This window comes from Numida meleagris, chromosome Z, assembly GCF_002078875.1.
Source record: "Numida meleagris isolate 19003 breed g44 Domestic line chromosome Z, NumMel1.0, whole genome shotgun sequence".
Taxonomy (NCBI): domain Eukaryota; kingdom Metazoa; phylum Chordata; class Aves; order Galliformes; family Numididae; genus Numida; species Numida meleagris.
Genome location: NC_034438.1, coordinates 33,337,424 through 33,356,806, shown reverse-complemented (window position 1 = coordinate 33,356,806; position 19,383 = coordinate 33,337,424). Strand labels below are relative to the sequence as shown.

Below are 19,383 nucleotides of genomic sequence, written 5' to 3'. Positions count from 1 at the left end.
TGTTCTTTGCTCTCAGGGCCATCTCCCTACCCTTTTCCCCTTTCCCCTTTTCCTGGGACGTGGGCCCGTGGGTCCCCCGTCCCCTTTGTCACGGAATCGGGCCTAACGCCCATAAACCGTTGACAGTGTTGTACCCCAAGCAAGAATCAGTGTCTCACACAGAGCCTTATAAGTACTAAGTAGCAAAATAAGTGTCTGCTATGAAATTTTGTGTGAAAAAATAATGCCTGACAAGACAGGAATCCTTCTACGATGGGCAGTGGATTTTTCAAGCAGGTGCCCTTCATGTCATGAAATATCATCTACACGTTCCTCAGAAAAGGAACATATTTGTATTTGGCAGCCTGTGGACCTTTGCAACACAAGCACTCACTCAAATCCACACACAAAACCAAAACAACCGAACAAAAACAAAGCTAAACAAAAACTGCAATTTGGGCATTTTCCACCACCCATGAATTTGCAGCTCACAAATTTGTCAGTCTTTTGAGACAGATACATTCATTATTCACATAAATAAATCTTTTCAACCAACAATTTTTCCCCTCTTGTACATTTTTTATGTATAAACATCAATATATTTTAAAAAGTAGAGACTGGGCACATTTCAGTTGCAATCCATAGTTGGTTCTTCAGGCAAATCTTGTTTTCGTACTGTGAAAATCAAACCACAGAAACTATTTTACAGAAATACAAAAGAAAATCACTGCTCTAGTTTAGAAAAAAAAATAGTCAAACCGAAACCATTAACTTCAACAATACCTCTATCTTCCTTCTGTAACTAGCAATTGCTTATTTTAAAATTGAAAGTTCTAGAAAATTGTCTAAACATTGTAATGTTTAAAATTGAAAATGGGTGGCAAATATAACAGTTATTTTTCTTTCATGGATAAATTTCAAATTAGTATTGTAATAACTAATCTACAAATAGAAAACTAAAATCAATAACTGCATCTTTTTGCGTGGCTTTTTTTTTTTAATTTAAAGCATGTTTAATGAGAAGGTGCAACATCCAGTTTGCAGTTTACAAGGAATATGTAGCTGAAACGCAATTTAACAAAAACATCTCCAAAAGTTGGTCACATTTGACCCTTTACAAACAGGCAAATAGCACATGGAAGCCTGCTTTTTTTTAATATTTACTGTAATTTTCATTATTTTCTACAACAGATGCTTTTGCTACTAACAAAAATGGTCAGCTTTGCTCAATCATTATTTATAAGGGAACAAAACCTGCAAATACCAGTATTTTGTCAGAAACCGTCATATTCTTGTGATAATTCTTGCTTCATGACATCTTAATGTCAAACATGCATTGCTACATCCCTAACAGCAAACTGATGCAAGAAAAGTTAATTTCTGTAGAGAATATAATCAAAGTATCAGTTTTCTAGTTGGAAGTGCACAGGAAATGTTTCCTCCTTTTTTTTTTCAAATGGAACAGAAATTACAGATTTGCAATATTTAGATCACTTTCACTAACTTAACCTAAAAACATCAGTATGACTATATTGTACAGGATGCTCCAGGTGATAATCATACTTTTTCAACACCTGATATAAAACACAGACATTGTTTCAACAAATATCACTTTGCCTGACCTAGAAGATAGGAAGAAGGAGTAAGAGAGTCACATCCAATTCCTCACGGATTCTCAGTTTGGATCCCTGTTTTTGCACAGTTTACCTTATGAACATGATCCGAGTGACATTTCACAAATTCCTGGATAAATGTTGCTACACTCTGCCAGCACAGAGACAGGCTGTGTCATGCAGAGATCAATAACAGCACTGAGTTTCATCAGTCTCAAAATCAAAAGTGCTTCATCTGGCAAAAGCCACGGTCCTTAAGGATCTGACATATATAAACTGAACATTCTACACGAGATGTCTACTATAAAAGCTGCCAGTGTAAAGACAAGTCAGTGAGTATATGCAAATAAGAAAATACATATTTGTATATATAAAGAAGTTTTAAACTCATCTTTATGAAAAGTAAGTACAAATATCACAAAGAAGCTGCTGAATAATGGAAATGAGACTATTTGAAAATTCAAATATATTTTTTTTTCTTCTTGACAGAAGAATAAGAACAGCCAGGACTGTCCAATGGTCATATCTTTTTGCGGGATTTACTATCAAATGCACATACCTTTTGAACGGTATGTAGAACAAGAAATATACACTATACTTCTTATAGACTCCTCACCAAAATTATCCTCATTTAAAAAAAAAAACAAAAACAACATGACAACTTTTGCCTCTTCTTCAGGGAATTTACTCAAAGTTCAGTAAATTACCATATCTTTCCTGTAGTATCAGGCCTCAATATAGGCTTTCTTGATGAAATAAAAGAAGAGTATGTTTCCATCTATTTAGCTTTCTTCATGATTATCTTAAACTCATTTGCCAGTAAGACAGCTTGCAAAATTTATACCTTTAAGTAAGTGCAGCACTTCTATATTTTTGACAAATTACTCTCTATTATAACACCTTTCCCTTGCTTGTTTCTCATAGTAAACTTAGTTTCACTTTCTTCTTTTCTGCCAAAGCATCTACTTCTCACAAATCACAGTTTGAAAAATAAGTATTTGATCCTTTGGAAGCCAAGCTTGAAGCAAAGATGGGTCACTCTTATGTTAATCCATTTTCCACATTAGAATGAAAAGTTTTCTCCTTTAAATATTTCACTACTGCCTCACTAAAAAGCTGTTTCCTTACTCAATCCAACATATGGACAAAAGAATATGAAAGAAATATTTAAGAAATGGTTATTTAATTTTCTATCTTCAGATTTTTCCTTGCAAAGTACTACCTAAGTTAAAGACTACAAGAGACATAGACATATCAGAGAAGTCCAATGAAGGAGCACAAATGGAATTATGGGGCAAAAGCATATCTTCTGCTAGGAAGAACTGACAGTGCTCGGATTGTCTAGCATGGAGAAGAGTGGGCTTGGTGTGACATCACTGATGTGCCCAAACATCTGAAGGATGGAAGAAGACAGAACTGGGCACTTCCCATTGGTGCCTGCTAACAGGATAAAGGACAACCAGTACAATCTCAATCTGGAGATTCTGTCTGAACATCAGGAACAATTTTTTTTTTTTCCTGTGAGGGTGATAGAACTCTGGCACAGGTTGCCCAGAGAGATTATGGAGTCTCCTCCTTGGAAACCTTCAAAAGCCACCCGGATGTGGTCAAGGGCACTCTGCTCTGGATGGCCCTGCCTGAGCAGAGACTGGAGCAAACAACCTCCAGATTTCCCTTCCAGCCTTCACAGATTAGCTGATTCTGTAAAAGAGCTTCACTTTTTCTCTCAGCTATTACTCAGTGTGAATCTACGAGGCTAAACCAGAAGTCATACAAGCTTAAGTGATGAATGCACTACATCAGAAAAGCAAATTTTACTTCTTTTTATTTCTTTTGCTAAAGACTCTTTTAACGTTCCTATTGCACATACCCACTGTATCGTCTTTCTCAAGCAGAGGAATGCTTACTTCTAATAATGGAGATACTGGTTTATACAACTGGGGAGGAAGAAAACTTTTTCTCTCGAAGCCACTGAACCAGTTTCACCACATCTGAAACGCATGCCTGTAGGGAGGATGAGACACTTTCTTCATACTGTTGAAGTTGGCCAGACAATTCATCCACCATTTGTTCCATCTTTCCAGGTCATTACTGCCAGCCAGTTGGCATACTATGGTGGTGAACTCTCTACAAACTTCTACCCCATGGATTCTTTGTACTTGATGCTATCTGGATTTTGGAATAACTGATTACTGTTCAGGTCAACATTAAACAACACCTCCAGCAGAGCTAATTTCCTCAGATATTGCATACCTCTCTCCTTGATGCTCCACTTACCTGGCTGACATGTAATATCATCCTCATTTCAGTTTGGAGAAGAGGAGGCTCAGGGGAGACCTCATCGCTCTCTATAACTACCTGAAGGGAGGTTGTAGTGAGCTGGGGGTCAGCCTCTTCTCTCTTGTAACTAGTGACAGGACGAGGGGGAATGGCTTCAAGTTGCGCCAGGGGAGATTTAGGCTGCACATTAGGAAATACTACTTTTCTGAAAGAGTGGTCAGNTCAGGCGCTGGAACGGGCTGCCCAGGGAGGTGGTTGAGTCACCGTCCCTGGAGGTGTTCAAGAAACGTTTAGATATAGCGTTGGGAGACATAGTTTAGTGGGGTTGTTGGTGGTAGGTGGATGGTTGGACTAGGTGATCTTGTAGGTCTTTTCCAACCTAGCTAATTCTATGATTCTATGATTCTATGATCCCTGTAGGGATAACTTTCCTTCACAACTGAGAGAAGTCATGTCCAGAGGGGGAGAATTTTTTTTATTTTTTACAATCACTTTGTGAATGCCCTTTTCTCTAGAGAGGGATTCCAACTGCCTGACTTCTGTGCCCACTAATCCAGTTACTGGATATGTTATTACAGAATTGGAGCAGCTAGGTGACAATGTTCTTGCCTGGACGACAGCTGAAGTCTTTCCGTGTATCTCGTAGCTCAGCTAGGGATAAGCATCAGGTGGTTACTGACTCATATATAACCTCTGACTCTTCCTCTTACTCTTGTGATGGCTCTGGTATGGAGCAGACTTCCTCATCTTCCTCTCTTAGAAGCTGGGTCAGATCCAAAGGCATTTTCTTCCTTTTGAGGGTGCATAATTGTCTTGAATAGTGCTTGATAGATGCAGGCCAGACTCCAGTACAGTGCAGCAAGCTATAACTCTTGGGAATTGCCAGGATCAGGGATACCTTTTAAAAGCATTCTTTCAGCTTTTTAGGATTCTGTGCTTGTTCAGGGGTGAGTTCCAGACATTTCAGAGATGATAATCACGACAGATACCTGCCAAAATCCTACCACCTGTCTTGCCACTCACAACCATCCTGACTCAGGGTAGATCTCTCAGTGGTATTTCTGTGTAGTTTTTTAATAAAACTGGAAACATATGCAGAAGACAAAGCAATAAGATCATGCCAGTTTGAATATCCCAGGTACGTGAGTGTACTTCTTAAGAATTTCTAAAGTAAGGATCCTAAAGTGCAAGAATGATGGCACTACTGAGTACAAGTACCATTTAAACCCATGACCAGTATAACACAAGCACATGCTATACACAAACTCATAAAACCATAAAGAAGCGTAGGCCAGCCTTCAAAGGCGATACACAACGTGGCCAGAGTTAAGAAAAATAACCTTGAAAGCAAGTAATACAACACTGTGAACAAAAAGATAGCACTGCGATCAGTATATATTAAGCTACTCTACTGCTTATAACAATTCTGTTTAAACACTCCTTGTTCAGATCTGTCATTACCTCAACACTGCCCCATGTCAGGCACCACAAGGACTGCTGTGGTTGAATCCAGCAAGTGGCTCAGTACCACTCAAACATTTGCCCACTCTCCCCTCCCAGGCGGATGGGGATGGGGAAGAGCACTGGGGAAAAAAAAGGCAGAACTCACTGACCATGATAAAAACTATTTACTAATACTAAAGGAAGAGAAAAATAATAATACTGATAATTATATGCATGTGTATATATATATATACACAAAACAAGAGATGTACAATGCAAATGCTCAACACTCACTGACTGATATCCAGACAGTCCCCAGGCAGCAGCTGTTCCCCCTCTGTGGCCAGCTCCCCCAGCTCATAGTTCAGCATGACTCCACATGGTATGGAATAACCCTTCGGCCAGTTTAGGTCAGCTGTCCATGTTCTGTCCTCTTTCAGCTCCTTGTGCCCCCCCAGCCTCATCATAGGCAGGGCAGTACAAGAAACTGAAATGTCCCTGGCTCTACTACTGCAGCACAACTCAGCAAAAACCAAACCACTGGTGTGTTATCAACACTGTTTTTTGCCTAAGGCCAAAATATAGCATAATACCAGACACTGAAGAGAATCAACTCTGTCCCAGCTGAAACTAGGACATATTTCTCCTTGGTTTCAATTAGACCCTTATAAAACATCGATTTGGCTTTTCTTAAATTTATTATCCATATTTACATGCCTTCTCCGTACCACTATGAAACGCATTCTGAGTTTCATCACAAAATTACTGTTGTGCTCTATGAAGTAGAGTACCTGTACTTCTCCCATCAGTTCTTCAAATAATGAACCATTAAGTTAAAAACATACCTTAATTTCTATGCTTTTCAGGAACTCAGCTCACAACATTAAACATATTGTCTCTCTGTGTGTCTCGACTTCTTCATGCTTCTTACAGAACAGACATTTTTCTTTCCAATAGGCTTCCTACTGCTAAACTCAAGCAGTTGTTTTCACTCCAGCTCTTCCTCTTTAGATTGATTGGCCGATATCACTGCAGTTCTCTGACGCCAAATACATATTTTACATTTTAAAATATTTCTTAATTATAATAATCTGCACAATGTGCTTATGTTACAAAACTTCTTGAATTACATCTCCTCAAATTTCACGTAGAAGTAAACATTTTTGAATAAGGGGGAAACATCGGTACTTTTGGAAGATATGTAAAGGCATAGAGACTTCAAATAGATCTCACAAAAAGTCTAGCTCTATGGCAATTTTTGTTGTACATGTTTTCCAATGGCCAATTACTGTCATGTAAAAACCATACACCTTAGATTCAGTATGATTTTATCTTCTTTCAGCCTTGTGTCTTGAATCTTTTCTCAGTATTCCCCTGCTAGATTAAAGAATCTACAAACAAATTTCTTCTTCTTAGATGTTTTAACTTGAATTACCATTTAATCTCCTCTTTGATAACCTCTAATTGCTCTCTGGAATGGTATGATTTCAAATCCTTCCCATAAGTCTTCTTCAAATGGCCTTCTGTCAGTTTCACAGACTTGGATTCTGGGTGTGTTTGCAAGACCAACCAACAAGTTGGGCGGAGAATGGCTTGACAGCAGCCCTGAGGAGAAGGATTTGGGGACGTCAGTTGATGAAAGACTCAACGTTAGCCAACAATGTGCGCTTGCAGCCCAGAAGGCCAACTGTATCTTCAATTGCATTAAGAGAAGAGTGACCAGCAGGTCAAGGGAGGTAATTCTGCTGATCTACACCGCTCTCGTGAGACCCCACCTGGAGTGCTGTGTCCAGTTCTGGGGCCCCCAATGCAAGAAGGACAGGGAGCTGTTGGAGCAGGTCCAGAGGAGGGCCACGAAGATGATCAGAGGGCTGGAGCACCTCCCATATGGGGACAATCTGAGAGAGTGGGGGCTCTTCAGCCTGGGGAAGAGAAGGATCTGGGGGGACCTTAATGCAGCCTTCCTGTGCCTTAGGTGAGCCTACAGGAAAGCTGGGGAGGAGCTTTTTATAAGGGCATGTAGTGAAACGATGAGGAGCAATGGCTTTACATTGGAAGAGGACAGATTTAGACTAGATATTAGGGAGAAAGGCGAGACAGTGGAACAGGTTGCCCAGAGAGGCAATAGATGCATTCAAGGACAGGCTGGATGGAGCTGTGAACAACCTGGTCTAGTGGGAGGTGTCCCTGCCTATAGCAGGGTGTCAGAACTAGATGATCTTAAAGGTCCCTGCCAACCCAAAACATTCTATAATTCCATGATTCTATGATATTAGAGTCAGACAGAGTACTCTATGAGCAAATCACGTCAAAGCCAAAGGAAACATATTCTCTTTGCTTCTTTTATACTGACTCTATACATTCAAGGTGTATATACAAGAAAACATGCAATTGTTTTTCACAACGGCACTGGGTTTTGATGCTGAACTCATTACCTGCTAGGACTCTCATTTTTCTTCAGAGTCCCTGGTTCCAAGGAGACAGCCTTTCAGCCTTGTTCAGCTTGAACAATGTACTGGTTTTCATTATGATGTAATGATTTCCTTATTAAAAATATTGTGAGGTCATAATGATCTATACTTCTCAGGCAGCCACTGGTGGATGATTGAAATTTTAGAATTGCTGTCAATGACTGAAGATATTCTTCTGCACTTGCTTGGATTATTTATGTTGTCACACATTAAAAAAAAATGATTGAAAGATTTTTCCTCTAAAACAGAGAGCAAAAAGACTGTCATAAATATCATAGAATATCCAGATGGAATAGATGCATAAGGTGTAAACCATTATCTCAGGGAAAAAAATAATGTTATCATTCATGTGAGGATCAACTGAAAAATTAATTTCATGGTACGTGAGATTCTGTGCTAGAGAAAATGATTAAGTACTACCTATAACACACCAATTTAACCTTAAGATATGAACTGACAATGACATTAAGTCTACGCTGTGTATCATGTGACAGTATTTAACTTCAATCCATATCCTACATGAAACATGGTTAAGATCACTATAGAAAATTAATTGCTGTGGCACAGGGATACACAACAGAAATGGAAATGCTTGTAAGATTTTTATTTACTTTCAGGTTCTACAGCCATTTTCATAATCCCATGGCCATGCTCCTTCAGCTTATTAGGAAATCCACCTTTTCATATCAGGAATAAAACTGTCTCTTCATGATTCATATTACATACATTTACCCTTGCTAACCATACTGAGCACCCTGCTTTACCAACCTTATGCTCCCTATCTACCCAGCAACAGAAATTTATTTAATTGATGTCAACGGTTTACAGGCGTTAGGCCCAATTCCGTGACGAAGGGGACGGGGGACCCACGGGCCCACGTCCCGGGAAAAGGGGAAAGGGGAAAAGGGTAGGGAGATGGCCCTGAGAGCAAAGGACAGCAGCAACAATCTGAGGAGAAACAAACTAATTTACTAAATAAGATATCGGAATGCAAAACAACACACTATAATACAATATAATTACAATTTAAGCTGATAAATCCAATGCAGAGAGAGAGAATGTCCCAAAATCAAGGTAGGCCTTACTCTACTACCGACGATAAGACGGCTGGAGAGCGAGGTGCTGCCAAGACGAGAGACGGCGGAAAAAGGGGACGAGGTCTCGTGATCTGCAAGTTTTTATACTGTGAGCTTTTATCTTTTCCCTCTGGCTGGAAATGGTAACGGAGGAGCAAAGTACCGTGGGGACTGTAGTAGTCCTTCTCTTCTGAGGACCAGGTTCGTTCACTACATGATGTTATGATGTGGAGTACCAATAACCGAAAATCATAAAACCATGACAATTGATTACGTCAGGAACAAAGGAATGGGAAGCAAGGAAAGAGGATGTGTTAGGAGAACAGAGAAGAATCAACTCGTCATTTAACATTCACAATATAAAGAAATGCAAAAATATTCTCCCAGGTTCTTATGACCCCTGAAAACTTTTCATAAGAATACCACCAGGAAAATGTTTACCTAGCCCAGGAATGAGAGAAATGATAAACTGTTAGGTAAAAAACTCTCATTAAACAGGCAATTATATACAAGTGGAGATTCAGACTTCTATGGTTGTATATATGCCTGATAGTAACCAAGGCATCTATCTCTTGCCTTTTAGTAGCACCTATAGAACAGTAAAACTTTAGTGTATCAGAATACTAAACATGCAATATTAAAAAAAAAAATGCAGCTTATCCTTTGAAGTAATTCCTATCCTGTAATTTCAAAATGCAGTGCAATACTAATGGACAAGGAACTGGTTGTGAGATCATACCCTGAGAGTGGTGGTCAGTAGCTCACATTCCAGATGGAGATCAGTGATGAGTAGTGTCTCTCAGGGATCTGTACTGGCACCAATGCTCTTTAATATCTTAATCACATCAACAGTGGAATTGAATACATGCTCAGCAAGTTTGAGGATGACCCCAAGCTGTGGGGTGCAGTCAACACACTTGAGGGACAGGATGCCATTCAGAGAGACCTAATCAGACTGAGCAGTGGGCCCACAAGAACCTCGTGAGGTTCAGCAAGTCCAAGTGCAAGGTCTTACACCTGGGTCATGGTAATCTCCACCATCAATACCAAATGGGCAAAAAAAGGATTGAACACAGCCCTGCCAAAAAGAACCAGGGAGTACTGGTGGATGGAAAGCTGGACATGAGCCGGCAATGTGCCCTCGCAGCCCAGAAAGCCAACTGTATCCTGGGCTGCATCAGAAAAAGCATGGCCAGCAGGGCGAGGGGAGTGATCCTGCCCCTCTACCCAGTGCTGGTGAGACCTCACCTGGAGTACTGTGTACCGATGAGGAGTGCTCAGTACAGGAGAGATGTGGAGCTGTTAGAGTGAATCCAGAGGAGGGCCACAAAAATGATTCAAGGAATGGAACACCTCTCCTGTGAGGACAGGCTGAGAGAGCTGGGGTTGTTCAGCATGGAGAAGAGAAGGCTCTGGGGAGACCTGACAGTGGCCTTTTGGTATCTAAAGGTGGGCTATAAGAAAGAAGGGGACAATCTCTTTAGCACGGTCTGTTCCGATAGGACAAGTGGAAATGGTTTCACACTAAAAGAGAGGAGATTTAAATTGGACATACGGAAGAAGTTTTTCACAATAAAGGTGGAGATGCACTGGAAGAAAGTTGCCCAAGAGATCTGTCGAATCAGCCATCCACGTAGACATTCAAGGTCAGGGTGGACGGGGCTCTAAGCTGACGTAGCTGTAGGTGTCCCTGTTCATTGCAGGGGATTTGGACTAGATGACCTTTATGAGTACCTTCCAATTTAAAAGTTTCTATGATTCTATGATCTCACCACAATGATTTTGATTCAAGACTAGAGCTGAAAAAAGGATTTTTACCACAGTAAGTATTCCAACTTTGGAGATATTGAAATTTTGTAGAATACTTGGGAAATAAGCACAGCAGTAAAGTGATTAGTAAGTAAAATTCCTAGTAATTATTGGCAGTTAATACTAATTAATAATTCATCGGGGAATCCAATGAACAAATCTAACTTGCAACCCAAATTGTTTTTTCCATAACAATCTGTAAGACTACCAGAGCTTAAATGTAATCTCCTCTCTACAAATAAACAGTTATTCCCAAATAAGTGTGAGGTGGTTTTTTTTTTTGCGAGAATTCACAATGATTAAATATCAAAAAACATATATAATCCACAGAACTACATATAACAGAGCAGGTATGAGAACTGAATCTAGCTCAACGGTTAGCTTTAATTACACAAGCAGACCACACTGAAATCAGAGAAGATATTCTTAGAATGAATACCTAGTACACTTTCAATAAGGAACCCAAGAGAAGAGTTGTGGTTTTCCATTTCTTTCAAAGTCTCAAACAGATGTTGGGTTTGACTTCTCACTGTAAATACAAAGAAAACTTTATATCTCATTACAAAAAAAAAAAAAAAAAAAAAAAAAGTTTGTTAGGAATTTGTGCTCTTTTTTCTAAAGTCAAAAACATAAGCAATTCACTTTACTAGAGTCGAATTAGAACGAAGAATACTTTTGAGAAGGCACAAAGATGAACATCTTACAAAACTGTAAAGCATTCAAAATAATTTTGATAATAAGTGCTTTATTAAATACACATTATCTACAAAGCTCAACAACAAAAGGGTGGAAATCATGATGATTATGTCATGAGAAGTTGTTAAGAGCAATAGCTGATACAGATTTGTTCTTTTACTATAGAAGCATGATTTTTAGAATTTCTATGCGCTATAGTAAATACATTTTGATTTTAAGTAAATTCTATGAACTTCACATAGTCTCCACAATTTCTTTTTGCAGTACATTCTTCTAGAATTTACCTATCTCTAATTTATTTCATTTTGACAGAAACATAATACAACTTTCATAGTTCCAGTTCATGCCAACTGTTCTCTTTAATTTATGAATGAGACACATTTCCTATGTGCAATGTACTTCAACTGTTGTTCATCAATAATTCAAAAGGTTTATTGTAATTTTTCTTCAGAGATCAATAGAAATGTAAAAGGTATTTTGCTTTAATTTTGTTTTTTAATGAAAGCAGAGTTTCATGATAAATATATTTCACAGTGTATTTCTTTAAAGGAACCAACCTGAAAATACTCTACATTTTCAATGCAACAAACAACAAAAATAGTTCTTGGTGTACTCATATATTAAAACTCCAGCCACACTCATATTTAACATTTGACAATTTTTCATTTTATTTCCAAGTCAGCTTCTCTGATAAAGAAGAACTTTGAGAACTGTTTCATACCAGTAGCAATGCTGAATCAGTAGTTTATCAGAGGAAAAGTAATACAGAGAATTCTCCACTTAGTAACCGAAAATTTGAACAAATATATTTAACTAGCCTATCATAGAATCATAGAATCACAGAACATCCTGAGTTGGAAGGGATCCACAAGCATCATCAAGACTGCCATGTTTCATTCCCAGCGGAAATTTGGACTAGGAATTGGAATAAGTAAATTATAGTCTCACAGAATCACAAAGCATTATAAAGGTAACATTCTAGCCTGATTTTCTGTTTATTAGGCTCAGAAAAACTCTAACAAATCTCAATGCCACTCTTAATTTATTATGTATGAGTCTAATCTTCTCTACGCATTCAATTCTAAGCCTTCAAAAACTAGGGATGAGGTCTGGACCTTGAACCTAAATTCTACAAAATTTAAGTCTGAAATACATTACAGATACTTTTCTTCTACCTATAGGCCATGTTGTTTAAATCTGGAACACTGTGGTGGGACCAGAAAGAATGGCTTTCTCTTAAGAATACACAAATTGGGGTTTGAGTTTTCAATTGCCTACCATGCCATCAGTGAGATTTCTTCTACACATTCATGCAAAATGATAACATCAGTATGGCCTTAGAAGAGAAAAAAACATAGCAGTTACATCCAAGAGAGTTTTGAGAAGACAGCAATTTCAGCCTGGCCCACAGTATTAGATTATATTCACAGACACTAGAAAGCACAAGCAATATATCCTGCTTTATCACAACAGTCAGGAAGGGATAATCTGTACAATTCTACAGAAGTGAAGGAGGGAGAAATCACTTTTCTCCCAACATTTTTGGGAAGAAATTCTTTCTAAAAGCAGCTTTATAGGGTTCTTTGATTGCTTCATTACAGCCAGCCCAAGTTGGATAGCTGTGACATGATTTTGCACTGAGGTTTTACAAAGCTATAATGTAAGTGTATTTAGTTTTTTCATTATTATTTCTATGATATTCTAGAATTATATGTGCCCTGGAGAATGGAAACAGACTGAACAAGAAAAAAAAAACCTGAATTTTTGTTTATTTTTAGACTTCTAGAATATGAAATCAGAAGAACAGTACTACCTTTAGTTTGTGGAGTTTTTTTAAACCACTCTTTTATATGGTAGCAAGTCAGAATTCCTACATATCTTACTGGTGTCATTGTAAACTCCTACACAGTTTATCTGTAAAAATTAGCATTTATAATTAATTTTAAAACTTCAAAATTTTAAATTCTTCTTAAAAAGTTTATAAAATTGAATCATTTAGATATCCTATATGTACAAATACTATTACGCAATGCACATCATGCAAAGTAACTTCTTAAGCCACTGGAGAAAAAAAAAATTGATTTAACTCAGAAAAAAATGACAGTGAATGTATAAGCTTTTCTATACATTTAATTTAAAACACAAATGCATTGGGTGAAGCTGCAGTGGTGAATTGAAGATGCAGCTCTGAATTCTGAGCTGTTCACTGACAGACTCTGCAGTAAACAATAGTCAAGAGCCACAAACATACTTAAAAAATAAAAACGCTTTCTCTAGCCCTTTTCTCCTTTTTGTGATTACACCTACCTGCGCTTGAGATAATCCACCAGATCAACGTGTTTTAAAAGCACGAAAGTGCATTAAAAAAACTTGGTAAGAACTTGGGAGAAATATATGTTCCCTCAAAATTCAAAGAAAACAGAAAATTGAACAGCCAAAATAAATTTTGGAGAGATTTTTATAGTGTTGTCACAAACAATCCCTTGGCTGAGCTGCAGCTAAAACGTACAGATGCTTCTAAAATACCAAGTCAGCACAGTTGCATATCTGCAAGAATGCATCTGAAAAATTTTCTTAAACCTTGACTTTAGCTCCTCCAAAGAAGCTGTCAGTGGCTGACTAGTTGACTTCTTCCTGTCCCTCAAGATCCAGGTTTTCTAGTGAAACAGTCCTCTACAGGCACTTTGCAAATGTCTATGGCATTCCATTAAGAAATGTGTCTTTTCTGAGCCATCACCTGAGAAACACTGAGAACTGATGCAAAAGATCCTATGGTACTTTTCAGCAAAGACCTGTGAGAGGCCACAACATCAGTAAGATAAGCACTAAGGGCAACCTGTGTATGATCTTCCTTTTTTGTTCAGTATATTTAGTCTGAACTTTTGTGACAAGAGCGATAACTACTTCATAAAATTAATTAGCACTACTCTACTCAAAGTAATAAATACACTGCTAAAAAAGAAATCAGTCACTTAGTGATAGAAATGAATAAAGGTGGGGAATAAATCTTAATGAAAAAAAAAATCCTGGATTTTTTTCAACAATTCTTTTCTGATGCTTTACTAAGAAACTAAGGAAATGCTAAATCCCTTTGCTTCTACATTAAGTATTGGCTCCAGCTGTGATTTCTATACACTGATTGCAAAATGTAACTACTGTACTTCTGAACAGACGGTCTTGACTCAGTGTTGATGTGAATCCTTGGAGAATGCAAGCTTTGATTCTTACATGTGCAGACACTTGAAAGTCATTTCGCAGAAATATGCATAGAATCACTTTTTCAGAAACAAAACAAAGCAAGAAATCTACATTACTGCAGAGTCTGTAAGGCTAAACAACAACAAAAAAAAGAACTTGAAATTTAGCATTCCTAAGTCTAAGAAACAGAAAAACAGATATAAACATGTATGTGCATGCAGATCTTTTAGAAAAATACACAGAACAATATATGTACATATATTCAGAAAATCAACAGATGCCAGACAGCTCTTAGGTTGTATCAACTGTAAAATATCTCAAAATGAACATCTGGAACTTTTAAATCTTAAATCCAGAGCTGATCTTCTAGCATTAGATTCTCTGGGGATTATAACGAAGAACTGAGTGCACAAACATCTGCCCTTGTCTGCTAATGGATTTATTTTCTTAGCTAAATTCAAGTCATATGATTTGTTGTTCAAGTCCATGATATTAGTGTTTACAATTGTGAAAATACTACACTTACCTTAGCCTAGCTTTGCTAGATTGCCGTTAATATAAAATTACTCAAGAGCATGTTCAAGTATAGAACTTTATATGTGCATGCTTGTTTGTTTCCTTCTGTTGAAGTTTGTAAGAACCTCCGTGAACCCAGAGATTGCCTAAACGTTTTACTTGTCAGTTTGTTCCCTTGTTTTTTTCCTTCTATCTGCACAAGACAATTCCAGAATCTAAAGTTAAAAGGAGCACAGATAAGAAACAACGACAAAAACATTACTCATGGAAAATGTGTTTTTAAAAATACCATTTCCACTGCAAGAACTTAAAACTCCTATGTAGCATTTCTTATGACACTAAAAAAAAAAGCAAAAACAAATAACTGCTTTACAATCACTTCATCTGCCTGAATCATGGTTCTCTCTCTAAAACATACATGTAACCTGCAGTGACTGTGTAGGTTCTTTACCTCAGTAATTTTCACTTGGCAAGTAGCCTAAACCTCTGCTTTAAATTTCCCACTTGGTACACTAGTACGGCACCTGAAGAGTAATTAGTTATAAGAAAGGGAATTTGAATTGGTTGCTGAGAAGGAAAAAAATGTGCATGCATAATAAAGATTTTTCCTTGAGTACCTGCAACACCATCTATTTATTTTTGCTTAGAATGCACCACCCTTCAAATAGACCTTTGACCGATCTTATCTTTGCTTTTAAACTTTCCAAAAGAACAAAGTTAAATAAAATTGGTTTCTAAGACTATACTATTTCACTTTGAGTCAGCCTTTTACATTACAGCAGTACTTACCTTGATGCAAATTCTGCCTTTTTTTTTTTAAACAGTTTTTTTGATAATCGCCTTTTTTTTTAATTTTCTCTCTCACATTGCTCTCCTGCAGACATCTGAGGGGTAGTCTTCTAGGAAGGCAAATCAAGAAGATGCCTGAGCAAGTAGAATATTCTACCTCAATTACATATATAACTCTCTGTGAAGTTTATACTGTCCATGAAACTTTGCATTATGATACTGTTTGCCAGACAGGCAGATCTCCATTGGTCCCAGTGACCTTGAAAACTATTTTTGAAGAATTCATTACATATATATAGTTATGCAAAATGGGTAACAAAAATGAGATGTTTCCTTCTCTAGAAATTAGCAGCTCCCCAGCACTAAGAAAGTGAAAAGTGCTGCTCCTGATACTGTTTCTGCCTTCTGTGCAAAGAGAGAAACAGAGAGAAGTTTGAGGGGGAGGGGATTTGATTTCTTTTTTAATGTCTGCCTCCTTCCAGCAAGTCCATCTGTTGTAGCACAATAATTCTGGAAGCAGGATGTGTGTGTGACCAACAGGAGACAATTACTGCAAAAGTGTTTGTTGATTCAGCTCTATAAAGGGCAGGCCAATCACTACAGTACGAACAGAAAAGAATTCCAGCTGAGGTGCTGCATATAGATTAACACAAAATACATATATAAAAACGAGAATGGGGAAAAGGAATGATAGTATGGGAAAGGATTAACTAGAAATGAAGACTGAAGTAAAGAAAGAAGCTGTCATTTTAGGGACCATTAAATAAATAGTTTGTCAGTCTCCACCTTCATAAATCACGTTCTATATCTTTCTACCTTGACCCAGAAAGCAAGGTTTAAACAGGCAAGGAATTGGTTTGAGTTCCCTCTGGAAGAAAACTCCAGTTGCATGAACCATTCTACTCTCAGGGAATATGGAGGCAAGTGGTTTCTCCAGAAATAACAGTTCTTTGTAGAATAGTGGGTCCCGGTTCATGGGTATCAAATTCTCATGACAGTTCCCAGACCACAAGACGAAACTGAAATTCTCTTCACCATTAGAATACAAGTAAAATATCAAAGTGAAAAACACTTCTGCTCCAGAAGAGCTAATGAACTGGGTTAATAAAGTAGTTCATGAGGCCTCAATACCATTTGTACATAATAAATGATTCAGAATCTCATATAAAACATGCTATTACATAACATTTTGTAATTTTGATCATAATAAGTTAAGCAACAAGCAATGTTACCAAAATTCCACAAAATAATAACAGAATTAAACTGAACACTGTAAGACACCATAATGAAACTGACTTTACCTGTATGGCCAATTTACTAGTTTGAAGCCTCCGATCAGCCAAACGTAGTTGAGTTGTTAGTTTTTCATTTGTTTCTTTAAATTCCTTCACAGAAGATACTGCTGCTCTTTTTTCATTCACTAAAACACCTATCTGCTGCTGCAATGACTTAATTCTTTCCTGAAGTAGAGTACCAGAATAGCCTTGCTTCTGGAAAATGATGTTTCTGCTTTTTGTTCTGCTCACTAAACAGAAAATGGCATGTTACTAAACCGACACAGATACTAAACCATGATAGATAGGATGATTTTTGGTTTTTCTCTAGTCATTCAAAATACTATTCTAGCTGCTAAAATTTTTTTCTAGGATACCATATTTAATATTTCTCAGTAGGTGAACGGAGAAATTAATTCAGATAACAAAAAAATGTTTGATGCACTTTTTCTAAAGTGCCAACTCTGCAAATTCCGCAAGGACTTGAAAGTTAAATGGCTCTCATTTCTGAAAGATAATACCAGAAATAAAGACTTCACTATTTTGTTGACAGATTTTTTTTAAGTTTAAGCCAAAATACAGTTCAATATTTTCCATGGCTGTGCTGGACACAAAGAGCAAGCTAGAGTAAAAAGAAGTGAAAAGCCTTATTTTAATCAATGGATTCAATAGGTAGCAGTTAGTTAAAGTAGAAAATACCTTAACTGAAGTAAAAGATGTTGTTTAATGGACACTTTTTGTAAGACCAATTCCCTTAAAAATAATGATTTAAATCTTTAGAAAAATACTCTTACTAATTTAAACAAGTAAATCCTGCATATACACTGGGTTTCTGCAACATAGTGCAATAAGTTTCAAAATACTTGGCAGGAATCTTCAAGATTACTTACAAACTTTCCAAAAATACATAGTATTCCTACCTTTCCTTAGAAATGATGGATAAGCTGTTGCAACATAGTGGATCTTCCTCTTCTTGGACTGTAACTTTCCTGGGTCTTTTTTCTGTGAATGGCTCTAAATAAAAAGCAGAAGCATGGATCTTCGCAGCACTTCCTTATGACAAACAACGCAACTCCAAAATTCTCCAGTTTGAATTAAAACAGCAAAAAATTATTACTAGAAGCACAGAAACTCTTGAATTACAACTTGAATATCAGTCTTCCAACAACAGTCCAGAAGGAGTACAAACTTCAGTCCTTCCATCAGACATAGAAAAAATAACACTGTTAAAGGTAGATCATAATTCTTCCCCATGAATCCCAATGGAGAAAAATTGAGTGTCTGTTAATGTCTATAGTATTTTTTTTAGATAAGTGATGAATTTATTTGTATGGAAAAAGTACGTGTTGTCCGAAAGCCTACAGTATCCTTTTCTTTCAGGATGTTGAAGTGCATCAAAAGAAAGGAGTAATGCTGTTACTATTTCTAGAGGGAGAAGATCAGATCAGGTACTAAGTCTTAACTGGAAGATACTTGAATATATACAAACTTCCAAACCCAATCCCATGTTTGTACAGCTTAACAAAAAGTAACTGCATGCATTTTAAATATTCTCCATTTTAAAAATCGGCTTTTTCCAGAATGCATAAGCTGTTCAGTGACAAATAGTTGACAAAAAATGAACATGGCTTACTCTAAAATCAATGTACAAGTTCCCTAGGTCTTAAATGCTCAGTATAGTTTTAAAGAAATTTGTTCTTGAATTCTGCAAAGTTTATCCAATCTTTCAATTAATCCACTTAATTTCTATGTGATATTATGCAATATATTTCTCGAAACATTCATAACTGTAACAACATGTTCTTCAAATTCAAGCTCAAAGAGGGTAGATTTAGGTTGGATATAAAGTATTTTACAGTGAGGGTGGTGAGGCACCAGAACAGGTTGCCTAGTGTTGCGGTTGATGCCCCATCCCTAGAGACTTTCAAAGCAAAGCTGGATAATGCCATGGGCAACCTGATGAAGCTGTAGTGTCCCGGTTCACTGCAGGGGAGTTGGAATAGATGATCTCTAAAGGTTCCTTCTAACTCTAAGGATTCTACAATTCTATAAATTTCTTCAAGGGTAAACAGCAATGGATAATCTCTTAATTCTACTGAAAAAAAAAAAAAAAACGACATGCCAGGTTAGCTTGGCCATGAATTGTAGACAGCATTCCTACTTGCTATGAATGCTCAAAATCCCTTAGTCTGCTAAGTAAATGTATCAGAGTATTTCTGTTTATCATTTCCAATTGAAA

General features: G+C 37.3%; 1 protein-coding gene across 5 annotated transcripts in view; it reads right to left on the bottom strand.

Annotated features, from left to right (window-relative positions):
* Nucleotides 1–19,383, bottom strand: part of CNTLN (centlein) — a 215,480-nt gene that overhangs the window by 51,916 nt on the left and 144,181 nt on the right. For all 5 annotated transcript variants that reach the window (XM_021379766.1, XM_021379767.1, XM_021379769.1 and 2 more), the window contains 2 exons: nucleotides 18,065–18,158; nucleotides 17,172–17,395 (listed from right to left, as the gene is read on the bottom strand). In XM_021379766.1, the coding sequence (XP_021235441.1) occupies nucleotides 17,172–17,395; nucleotides 18,065–18,158 (318 nt within the window). The remainder of the gene's footprint in view (nucleotides 1–17,171; nucleotides 17,396–18,064; nucleotides 18,159–19,383) is intronic.